At 42.9% G+C, this 12,500-nt stretch overlaps 1 protein-coding gene across 2 annotated transcripts in view; it reads right to left on the reverse strand.

Moving 5' to 3' along the window:
- Positions 1 to 12,500, reverse strand: part of LOC145391652 (rho GTPase-activating protein 8-like) — a 55,141-nt gene that overhangs the window by 35,854 nt on the left and 6,787 nt on the right. The window contains exon 1 of one of the 2 annotated variants that reach the window (XM_080266200.1): positions 10,478 to 10,554. The exons of the other annotated variant lie outside the window; for it this stretch is intronic. Within the exon in view, the coding sequence (XP_080122326.1) occupies positions 10,478 to 10,508 (31 nt within the window). The 5' untranslated portion in view covers positions 10,509 to 10,554. Of the gene's footprint in view, positions 1 to 10,477; positions 10,555 to 12,500 lie in introns of those variants that run through there. 2 annotated transcript variants of the gene reach the window in all.

A 12,500-nucleotide genomic window follows, 5' to 3' on the forward strand; every position in this document is an offset into this window, starting at 1 on the left:
CCAGCATCATATTCCAGTGATAAGCTATTGTCAGAAGTGGAATGAAATGGCAATACTAAGGCTCCACATTCTTTCCACAGCACTTCTTCGTGACTAGCATTATATTCTAGCTGGATATGGCAATTTTAGGCCAAGTTAGAGTAAAAAGACTATATAATAATTTTACCTTAACCAAAATCACCATCTCTCCACCTTGAATGCTAACCTGAAGTAAGAAATTAGCACTGGATTTTAATACTAATCACGAAGAAGTGCCATGGGAAGGATATGGAGTTGTAAGATTGGCTGATTTTGCCACAGGTACGTGAAATAAGCTGCAAAATGTCGAAAATCTGGGCCAAGTCAGAATAAAAGGAGTATAGGAAATGAAGTATAATAGTGATGGAGTTATTGAAGGCTGTATCTAACCCCTCCAGCTCGAAAACCCTCTCCCAAGCAGAATAAAATCGTCTGAAAGTAACAGGAATAAATAAAAAAATACAGGAGTGGATGGGCTGGCGACAGATGGCTATTCTTAGATGCAGGAAACCCCTCCCTGTGAATCTCCAACACACACACACACACACACACACACACACACACACACACACACACACACACACACACACACACACACACACACGAGCGATTTGCCTGTCTGTCGTTAAGCACATAGGCTAAAAATGGCTCTATCTATCTATCCATCTATCTGTCTGTATGTATGTATGTACGCATTCTTAGTTAATTTCCGGTACACATAAATCACACGTGTACACAGCGCGTGGACATACACATACACACCAATATGACGTCACTCTTGTTTCCCCCTCTCATTCAATAAATCCTCTCCCAAGCCCCACCCCACCCACCCTCTTTCCTCCCTAATTCACACCCTCTTTCTCTCCCGTCTCTCGTCCCGATCCCACACTCCCCACCCCTCCTTCTCTCCCTCCCACCCTCCTTCCCTCCCTCTCCCCCTCCCACCCCTTTTACCTTGTCTCACTCCCTCCCGTTTTCCCTGCCTCCATCTCACCCTCTTTCCCTTCGTCCTCTTCCTCCCCTTCCACCCTCCCTCCCTCCCCTACCCTCCCCATCCCCTCTGTTGCCTCCCTCCCTCACACCCTCTTTGCCACCCCACCCACCCCTTCGCCCCATTTCCCTCCCTCCCTATCTTGCCTTAGCTATCAACGATGACTCATACTGGAAAAGACAGACTGGTGATCAATAGTGCTACATCCCACTACTATGCTATTTTTTATACCAAAGTAAATAACCTATTTGTACAAAAAACATCGGCAACAAACAACAGAAACAATAATAATAATAATAATAATAATAATAATAATAATATAATGTTCAGCTCATAGAGTATATTACCGGTATATATAGCAACAGCAAATCCACATGACATTGTCCTAATCTCAGAAACAGCAGAGACACTACATGAAATGTTAAATAACCTGAATAGAGAAAGTCTCAAAGTAGGGCTAAAGATGAACCGAAGTAAAACTAATGTTTAATCCACATACACCAAAGAGCGTAAACAGAAGAATCGAAGAAATTCTTGAAGAAGTCGAGGAGTAAAATTACTTGGGGCAAATACTAAAATTAACGAAAGACCATGATAGCGTAATAAAAAGACGTATTACAATTGGATGGAAGGTTTTTGATAAACATAGAGGCATTATGAAAAGTAGCTTGTCGATATGTGCGAAACGAAAAGTATATAACGAATATATATTTCCAGCTGTGACATACGGTTGTGAGATCTGGAAACTGACAAAACCGATGGAAGATAAACTATTCCGCTCTCAGAGAGCAATGGAAAGGTCAATGTTGGGAATATCTTTAAGAGACAGGAAATGATTAACTTGGGTGAGAGAGCAGACTAAAGTCAGACATTATAGATGTTTTAAAGGAACAGAAATGGAGGCGGGCAGGCCATGTAACAAGAGTAAGGGATAATCGATGGAGCCAGAGGCTGACTGCCTGGACACCAAGAGATTGTACGTGTAGCAGAAAAAGGCCTGACAGGAGGTGGAGAGATGAGATCAAGCAATCTGCAGGGAAACGTGCAAGAGATCGGCAAGGAATTCGTGCACAATGTTGGGGAAGGCCTTCATTCAGCAGTGGAGTTTAATGGATGATGATGATTACAGATAGATAGATAGATAGATAGACAGATATATCGCAGAATAAGATGAGAAATGGTCACGATGATGATGAAGGCTAATTCATCACAGGACTATCAGCTGAAAATTACGTCTCTCTCTCTCTCTCTCTCTCTCTCTCGGGAGTGTGAGTCAGACGCATTTAAGGGGGAGGTGGCCATTGGAGGGAGGAGAAAGAGGGAGGAAAGAGAAAATGAAAAAGACAGATAGAAAAGACGGGAGGGAGGAAGGGAGGGAGGGAGAGAAAGAGTAATATGGAGGGAGGAAGGGAAGGAATGAAGTAGTGAGGGAGGATGGGAGAAAGGGAGGGGAGGGAGGGAATGACAGAAATAGGGAGAAGGGAAGAAAGGAAAAGGGAGGAACAAAAAGAAGGAAGAGTGAGAGGGAGATAAAAGGAGAGGGGAGGAAAGGGAGAGTGGAAGGGAGGGAGGGAGAGAATGAGAGAGGGAGAGAAGGAAAGAGGGAAAAAGAGAGGTACACATGAGCAACAGAAACAATGAAAGAAGGAAGGAAAGATGAAGGAAAATTAAATATCTGAGAGAGAGAGAGAGAGAGAGAGAGAGAGAGAGAGAGAGCAGATAAAGAGGGAGGGAAGAGGGGGTGGGAGGGAGGTTGGAAAATGAATGAGGTGATATCCTGCTCTCTCTCTCTCTCTCTCTCTCTCTCTCTCTCTCTCAGGTGAAGGGGGAGTATGGAATTTACATATATACTGCTTGGATCCACGCATACCATTAACTCTCTCTCTCTCTCTCTCTCAATAAAATCGTCTGACAATAGAGACAATAAAAAGAAAAGAAAATATATATATATATATATATATATATATATATATATATATATATATATATATATATATATATAACTACTGAATGGATCAAGTTTATGAACAATCAAGAAGTTATCAATTTTCAATATCTGATAACTCAAATATCCAAATGAATAATTTTATAAAACTTACCCCAAATACAGACACAAGCAAGAATATTATATCAACGAAATTTAAAAGAGATTCATTAAGGAGTTTCATGGTAATTATGCTTTAACCAAAACCCTACACTAAAAAAAAAAAAGAGTGGTAGAAGGTGACAGCGGGATCCAACTAACTGGTGATCTTAATTTACAAATGGGGCATAGAAAACGGGCATGGTAGGGAAAACATTAGGTTTGATTCGTGTTAGTTCATTTACTTCACCTCTCCTCTGTCTTCTTCTCACCTATATTCCTTCCTCATATCTTCCTATTCCATCTGCACCACCTCTTAAACTTCTTCCAGTCATCTCTCTTCCTCTTCTCCTCATCATCATCATCACAATTCCTCCTCCTTTCCTCTCCTTTCATTTTCTCTTCTCTACTACATTCCTGCTTCAGATCTCTTCCTTTTCCATCGATACCCCTTTCCTACACTTCTTCCAGTCTTCCCTCTTCCTCCTCACCTTATCATATCCCTACTCCACCCATTGCTTTCATTTTCTCACCTCTCTTACTTTCACATTTTTCTACCCTGACATTTCCGGTTTTTTCATCTATTCCTTCCTGCATTACTTCCTCATTCTTCGCCTGCCTTTCCTTCTTCCTCCTCCTCCTTATCATCATCAGTCTCTTCCCTCTTTCTTCTTTCTCTCTTACATCCATTCTTTTCCTCTTCTTTCTCCTTCTTACCTTCCCTTCCTCCTCCAACTCATCTTCATAATTCTGAACCTCTCTCCTCCTCCTCCTTCGTCACCTTCTCTTCCTTCCTCTTATCTTTCTTTCCTCCTTACCATTATCAACAGTTTCCACTCTTCTTTCTTCTTCTTATCTCCTCCTCCGTCCTCTCCTCTTCCTATTTTCCTTCCATCATCATCATCATCATTATCTTCCACTCTATCTTCTTTTCTCCCTCTCCGTTTTTTCCTTCGTCAAAATCTCCCCCATCTCTCTCTCTCTCTCTCTCTCTCTCTCTCTCTCTCTCTCTCTCACTTTAACCTGGGCAATAATGCAATTTTACCCCAGACAGAGCAATAAGTTAGACGGGGAAGGAAGGAAGGAAGGAAGGATGGAAGGAGGGAAGCCATGCGAGAGGAAAAATACGAAAGGATGAAAAGAAATGGAAGGGAGGGAGGGACGAAGGAAATAAGGAAAGGAAAGAAAGGAAGGAAGAAGTATGGACGGAAGGAAGGATGGAAGGAAGGAAGGAAGAAGAGGACAGAAAGTAAGGTAACAAAGAGACTGGAGGGGACCATTAGTTCTGCTGTTTGTATTCCTTTGTATTTTGTAAGGAAGGAGAGAAGGAAGGAAGATGGGAAGGTAGGAAGAGGAAGGAAAGAAGGAAGGAAGATGGGAGGGTAGGAAAAGGAGGGAAGGAAGGAAGGAAGGAGAGGAGCAACAAGGTGAGGAAATGTAAAGAGAGAGAAGGTGGAGGAAAGAAGAAGGAAGATCTGGGAGGGAAGATAAGGAAGAATGGAGAGAATGATGGAAAAAGAATGAAAAAGGGAAACAGTGTCTAAGAAATGAAGGAAAGAAGGAAGGAAGGAAAGAGAGAAATGAGAGGAGGGGTGTCCATGAGAGAGAAAGAGGGGCCCGAGAATGAAAAAGAAAACAAATTAAAGAGAGGAAATTAAGAGAGAGGAAGAGAGGGAAAAAAGAGGCCAGGAAGAGAGGGAAAGTGATACAATACTTTCATCTTTCTCTCTCTCTCTCTCTCAAATAAAGAAAGGAGCAAAAGACCTATTGATCCCTAGGAGGCAGTTTGTGGCAGAGTGAGAGAGAGAGAGAGAGAGAGAGAGAGAGAGAGAGAGAGAGAGAAGAAGAAGAAGAGGCAAACATTGATAAAAAACAAAAGGAAAGAAGGGTCTCTCTCTCTCTCTCTCTCTCAACACTCCCACCATTTTTTCTCTCCTTCAATCTTTCCTTCCTTCCCTCCTTCATTCTTTCTTGTAAAGTACTTTCCTTCCCTCCCTCCTTCTTTCCTTCCTTCCCTTTATCACGATCTACGACCTCTCCTTTCATCCTTCCTCCCTCCCTCTCTTCCTCATTTCCTTCCTTCCTTTCTCTATTCCTTCATTTACCAAGCTTTTTCCTTCCATCCTTCCTCCCTACCCCCTCTCTCCCTTCCACATTTTCCTCCTCTCTCCTTCCTTCCCTCCCTCCCTTCCTTCCACATTTTCCTCCTCTCTCCATCCTTCCTTCCCTCCCTCCCTTCCACATTCTCTTCCTCTCTCTTTCCTTCCTTCCACACTTTCTTCCTCTCTCCTTCCTTCCTTCCCTTCCACATTTTCTTCCTCTCTCATTCCTTCCTTCCCTCCCTCCCTCCCTCCCACCTTCATCTGTTATTTATTCTTGAAAGAAAAAATAAATTCGCGTGCCAGAGAGAGAGAGAGAGAGAGAGAGAGAGAGAGTCTACGGTGAAGTTAACGTCTATTTCAAAACAGATTCTCTCTCTCTCTCTCTCTCTTTCTCTCTCTCTCTGTTTCATCTGTACCGTCCTTCCTTCCTTCCCTCCTTCCTCCCTTCCTTCCAAGATCTGTTGTCTTCCTTCCCTACTTATTCCCAAGGGAAGAGATATCTCACTTGTTTGGAGGAATTCTCTCTCTCTCTCTCTCTCTCTTATAATATATAAATATAGATAGATAGATAGATAGATAGATAGATAGGCAGACAGATACTATTTTCATCGTTTAATTCTGGTGTCGTCTGCTGAGAGAGAGAGAGAGAAAGAGAGAGAGAGAGAGAGAGTTTAAAATAGCAAGTATTGGCTGCATAGAATTACAGGGGTTAAAAAAGCTAAAAACTTCGCCGTAAAAAAATATTCATATGAAAATCTCGCCCCTGATTGGCTGTCTGAGTGTGACGTCATGAAAATCAGTAGCGTTGATTGGCTTTCAGGATTGATGACGTCAAACCTGAGACAACCTGAGACCGCTGATTGGTTGAGGCCTTACAGACGTCATGATTTTGCTGCCTTGTGATCGGCTGCCATGATTTATGACGTCACACTTGAGACAGCTCTGGGCGGATTCAATGACGTCATGAATTTGTCCTATAAATGGTTGCGAAGACTGATGACGTCACATCTGATATAACTGAGGTCTCTGATTGGCTGACTAATTAAAAACGGTATGAATTTGCGCCCTCGTGATTGGCTATTCAGATTTATGACGTCATATCGGATGTTCATATGGAAATGAATGAAAACAGTGAGATATTAAATGGAGAGAGAGAGAGAGAGAGAGAGAGAGAGAGAGAGAGAGAGAGAGAGAGAGAGAGAGAGAGAGAGAGAGAGAGAGAGACTAAAATTAGGAGGGAAAGCGGGAGTGTGGGGGAAGGGAATGAATGTATGAATGAATGAATGGAAGAATGAATGAATGAATGAGGGAAGGAAGGAAGGAAGGGAAACAGGAAGGAAAGAAGGGAAGAAAGAAAGGAGTGAGGAAGGAAAGGATGAAAGGGATGGGAGGGGAGGGGAGGCGGGAGGAAAAAGGGGGTAAGGAATGAACACATAAACAGCTGAGTTTTTCCCACGACTCTCCTTCACACACACACACACACACACACACACACACACACACATACATACCTTAACCTACATACAGAATTCCTTGAGCCCGCATAAACATTAAAATAATCAATAACAAACCCACATCCACACAAAAGGTATTATTGGCACGCATAGCCAGTGTTTTCACCTAATGGAACTGGGCCTGTCTCACATTTTTAATACTAAGTCAAGATTGCAGGAAGTTTAGTGGGTTAAGAGGTACGAAAGTCTCCTTGGTTACTAGTCAAATCGACCCTGCAAACTGAGTGAATCTGACTATCACTCAAGCTGAAAAGGGTGAAGGATCTTTGTCAGGTGAAGAAAAACACTAAAGGTTCCATTAACACCTACACCAATATCATAAGGTCAAAGCAAACACACACACACACACACACACACACACACACACACACACACACACACACACACACACACACACACATATCACAAACAATAGTAAAGAATTAACTCAAACACTCCCATACACCTACACACCAACACCTACACCATATCCCCACCACAACTACATCCTCTACCCACACATCCACACCACACACTTTCCACATCTAACCTACACAACATCCACGCCAACCCCCACACTATATCCTTCTCACAATCACATCCATAACAACACCCGCAGACCCACACCCACACCACTAATACCTAGTACACCCACACACCCACCTTTATCAAAACCCTACACCCTCCTACACCCACACCCATACCAAACCAACCCCACACCTACATCACAGTCCTACCCCTACCTTCATCTAAAACCACACCTATATATTTTCACACATCCACTCCTATGTCACAATCCTACCCGCACCTGTATCACAATCCTACACCCACCTACATCACAATCCTACACCCACCTACATCACAATTCTACACCCACCTACACCCACACCAAATCATCCCTCACCTGCTACCAAGAACTGAGGGTCAAAGTTCAAAGCCATTAAATACGTCCAGTCACCTGCAAGGTATGACACAGGTAACAAGGGGATGTGTCTGGTGGTTTAATGGTTAGAATGCCCCGGTCGGAGTTACAGCCTTGTCTTCTCGTCATTGCTCTTGTTGCTACGGCGTAATTCTCAACCGAACATGAACCCAGTGGGCTGCAGGCTGAAACTTCCCTTTTCCTGCAGTCCAACGTTGTTTTCTACAGGGACAGAGAAGGAGCTAGGGGGCATTTGTATAACCCGGCAGTGGCACCGTCCAGCTATATCAACGCCACCACATGAAGGCGTCCCACTCTAACACCCCTTATCGTACTACAGGGACTGGAGGCATATCAACCACGTAATGCCACCAGGGGAAGTAGACTGGTCATGTACCCTTAAAAAAAAATAACAAAAAACACTGGCCTACTTCATATTAGATAACAAGGTACTGGCATTTACCTGTTAACCCTTTGAATCCTAGTGGCATATTTTTTGCTGCATATGGACGAAAACCTGGGCCAAGATAAGGCAAAGAACTATAGTAATCATGAAGAATCATGAGAATAAGTCGTTTTGTTTTACTTGAGAAATATCCCTAACCCCAAGTGTAGAGTGAAGGCCTTATTTGACTAGTAACCAAGGGGACTCATTCCCTTGATCCCATCTCAAAGCTAAGGGTCACTGAGTTTCATATACGTTTCGTGAGTGGCCCAGTTCGCCCAGTTCCGTCAGATAAAAACAAAATGACTACACTGCACTCACAAGGATGGAGCCATGATCTAAATAACGGCGCACCAACACGCCACGCACCTGATCACTATATGTTCTAGGACAGGTGTGAGCTAGATAGAAAGAGGGCAGGTGTGTGTGTGTGTGTGTGTGTGTGTGTGTGTGTGTGTGTGTGTGTGTGTGTGTGTGTAGATCACTATACCCATAAGTTCTAGGACAGGTGTGAGTCACGAAATTAATAGAACAGGTGTGTGTGTGTGTGTGTGTGTGTGTGTGTGTGTGTGTGTGTGTGTGTGTGTGTGTGTGTGTGCATGTAGATCACTATACTCGTAAGTTCTAGGACAGGTGTGTCACGAAATTAATAGAACAGGTGTGTGTGTGTGTGTGTGTGTGTGTGTGTGTGTGTGTGTGTGTGTGTGTGTGTGTCTAACTACGCCATACCCAGGTGTATTATTGAACCTGTTACAAAGGCAATACAAGTTTCTGGGTCCTCTCAGGTGTGACAGAGAGAAAGAGAGAGAGAGAGAGAGAGAGAGAGAGAGTGAGATTATCAGTCTGCACATATGTGTATCGAGGTTAGGAGTGATTAAAATACACTCTTAAATATGATAAGGCTAGGATAAGGCAGGCTTAGGAAGATCACCATTAACCCTCTCAATGATGAGGACAACTCTTGTAAATTACAGGTGATGCCAGATGATTTTATTCCCCCAGAGGTGAAACAGGAGCCTCAAGGTACCCAAATTAGAACAAAATAATGGCATCTTTTTTTTTTTAAGCTGGAAGTCTGATTAATTTTAGTCATTTTGTTTTCATCTGCCGGAACTGGGTCAATTCTATAACTCAATTTAGTCGTGGTTTCATGAAATTCGATAAGCCTCGGGAATGAGTCTCCTTGGTTACTAGCTAAATCCACCTTCTACTCTGGCCATACATGACCATAAACTGAGCTGAAAGGGGTTGGGATTTTTGTCAAGTAGAAAAAAAGAAAGAAAGAAAGAAAAGAAATATAGTAAGGTAAAGTCGGGAACAGAAAATGGGAACTAAGCAGAAAATGGGGGAATGCAGAAACTTTGGTACAAATATTTTTCAACTTTCTCGTTTTCTTGACACAAAAAGGAAAAATGGGACCTGAAATCTTCCAGGGAAAACTCTCTCTCTCTCTCTCTCATCATCATCATCATCATCATTATTATTATCATCATCATTATTTACTACTACTACTACTACTACTACCGTATCAAATGTATTAACGTACGGGTAACAAAACTCCGAATCCTGACAAACGATTCTGAGATGCTTTTTCACACGCAATAATTGGGGATTAAAAAACAGACTTGCCTAGCATGGCCCAGATTGTAGGCGAGGTTTTCTGTACACCACCTACGACGGCTTCGTTAGTGAAATGTGGGTGGCAGGAGGCGTGGAGTTTTGAAATTAACTAGTCGATGTACTGTATGCGCTGTACATGTGAGAGATACCTGACTGAAGTCCCTTGAATGGGTGCTTTGGCCACATTTGTGCTCCTGGGACGGCAAAAGTGGGGAAAAGCGAACACACACACACACACACACACACACACACACAGAATCAAATACATACAGTAGTAGAGTAAAACATTCACTCATGACCTCATTCACACACACACACACACACACACACACACACACACACACAGAATCAAATACATACAGTAGTAGAGTAAAACATTCACTCATGACCTCATTCACACACACACACACACACACACACACACACACACACACACACACACACACACAAAACACTTTCAATCTCTCTCTCTCTCTCTCTCTCTCTCTCTCTCTCTCTCTCTCTCTCACTACAATAGCAGGACCTGCGTGTACAAAATTACAGTGTACTAAGGTTAAGTGGGGTAATTTGGCACCATTGTACGCTTTGTGCTTTAATCTCTCTCTCTCTCTCTCTCTCTCTCTCACACACACACACACACACACACACACACACACACACACACACTCAGATACAATAGTTATATCATCAGTAATAACATCCAAACATCACAACTGAATATACTCTAAGCACACTCTTAGCACTAATCCTGCACATAAATAACACCATTACATGTACTAAGTAATACCCATACCACCTCATACCTGGTGTAATAAGCATCCCGTAGCTACCCATTGCCCTGGTATGAATGGATAGTCCAGATGAATGGAATAGTAAGCTGATAGTAAGAGTATCAGCTGTTTTCTGTCTTGTCAACAAATCACTGTTCAGGTTGCAGCTAGTAAACAGTCCTAATTTAACCTTCCCTAGATTTCATAGAGAAGTTAGGACGGGATATTGATGAAGCTTGGCCGGAAATTATCGATAACTAAGGAATTATTGATAACTCAGCACGCAAACACCAGCACAGAAACGGGACCGAGCTAAATGCGTTCCACCCCTCCCATCCGAGCGCTACCGGGTGACTGAGTTGCCAATGGACGCGACACATGACAACGTTGCTAGAGATCGAACATGCCGGAGGTCGCCAGATGGAAAAAACCTTTTGTCCGCATGACGCAAGACGAATAGCATCGTTGCACGTGATCAATATCTTGCAGAACGACCAAAACCGTGGTGAAAACGCGACGAAAACACCTCTCCCCACCTTCCTTCAAAAAATAAAAAAAATACGAATCAATAAGAGACGAAATATCCAAGCTGAGGCAAGGTTTGTTTACATTCTTAAAGCGGCCATGTTCCTTTATGCTTCCTACTTGATTATTTGCATTTCCTTCTTGCAGATGCTACTTAAATAACAGGAGGGCGGGAATCCACCACTATGACGACTGAAATTGTCTGGCTAGCATGCAGGTAAGAATATGAGATTTTTCACGTCCGAAATGTGTCAAATAACAGGACAACCGTCAGACTATGCAAGAGCGACTATAAAGTTTTCACACTGAAGAGTTACCAAAAATTTCATTTCGTTTCTACACTATCAAATACACACACACACACACACACACATTTTTTTAACCAAAGGTACGGTCAATGAAAAGACAGGACTCAAAAAAATACAGACGAATACACAACTCTCTCTCTCCCTCTCGTAGTGGGGAGTGTGTAGGCAGATTCATTGTGTTTGCACAAGGCGCGTGGGTAGCCCACTTATCCAACAAAGACAAGGTTAGTAGTGTACATGGAGAGAGAGAGAGAGAGAATGGTGTGTGTGTGTGTGTGTGTGTGTGTGTGTGTGTGTGTGTGTGTGTGTGTGTGTGTGTACCTCAGCCACATGCAGGTATAAACACCTGTTCAATGATAGTACAAATGGACAGAGAGAGAGAGAGAGAGAGAGAGAGAGAGAGAGAGAGAGAGGCTATTAGGTAAGCAAGGAGTGTGGTAGAGTGAGAAGCGTGACTGGCTATCATTATAACGGTGTGCCATAGTTCATCTTCACTACACACACACACACACACACACACACACACACACACACCTCTCCTTTCTCATCCTCACTTCATCCTCATCCATACTTCACCTCACCTTTCCCTTTAGTCACCCCAGACGTACACCCTTACGCTCATTTTCGCCACATTCAGCTAACCAATTCAGTGATGGTAAATAATGAACACTAAGCAAATTCATACCCTAGCATTACCTGGCCTAACCTTACCACCTGACCCAAACCAACCTAATCTACCTCATCCTAATCAAATCTAACATGATCTAACCCAATTAAAACAAACCAAATCTAACCTAATCCTCCTCAGTCAAACCAAGCTTATCCCAGCCTAACCAAACCCAGCAAGACTTATCCTACTGTTACCCAATCATGCAGTAACCTTATCCTAACATAACCTAATATTTCCTGACACTATCCAATCTCTCTACGTACCTTCACCCAACCTAAATTTAACCCACCTCTACCCTACAACTAAACCAACTCTAATCTAACCAGTTCAACTCTACCCTACTTGACCCTACCCTCACCAGACCTAACATCCTTATCCTTTCCTAACATACCCTATCCCAACCCAACCCAACTCTATCCCAACATATCCCTATCCATCCCAGTCCTGTCCACCCTAACCTACCCTATCCTAACCCAACCCGACTCTACCTAACCCTCACCTAACTTAATACATCCCTAACCCAACCCAATCCTAACCCAACCCTATCCAAACC

The sequence above is a fragment of the Coenobita brevimanus genome, chromosome 19 (genome assembly GCF_032717465.1).
Source record: "Coenobita brevimanus isolate Jiangsu-jjx chromosome 19, ASM3271746v2, whole genome shotgun sequence".
Classification (NCBI taxonomy): domain Eukaryota; kingdom Metazoa; phylum Arthropoda; class Malacostraca; order Decapoda; family Coenobitidae; genus Coenobita; species Coenobita brevimanus.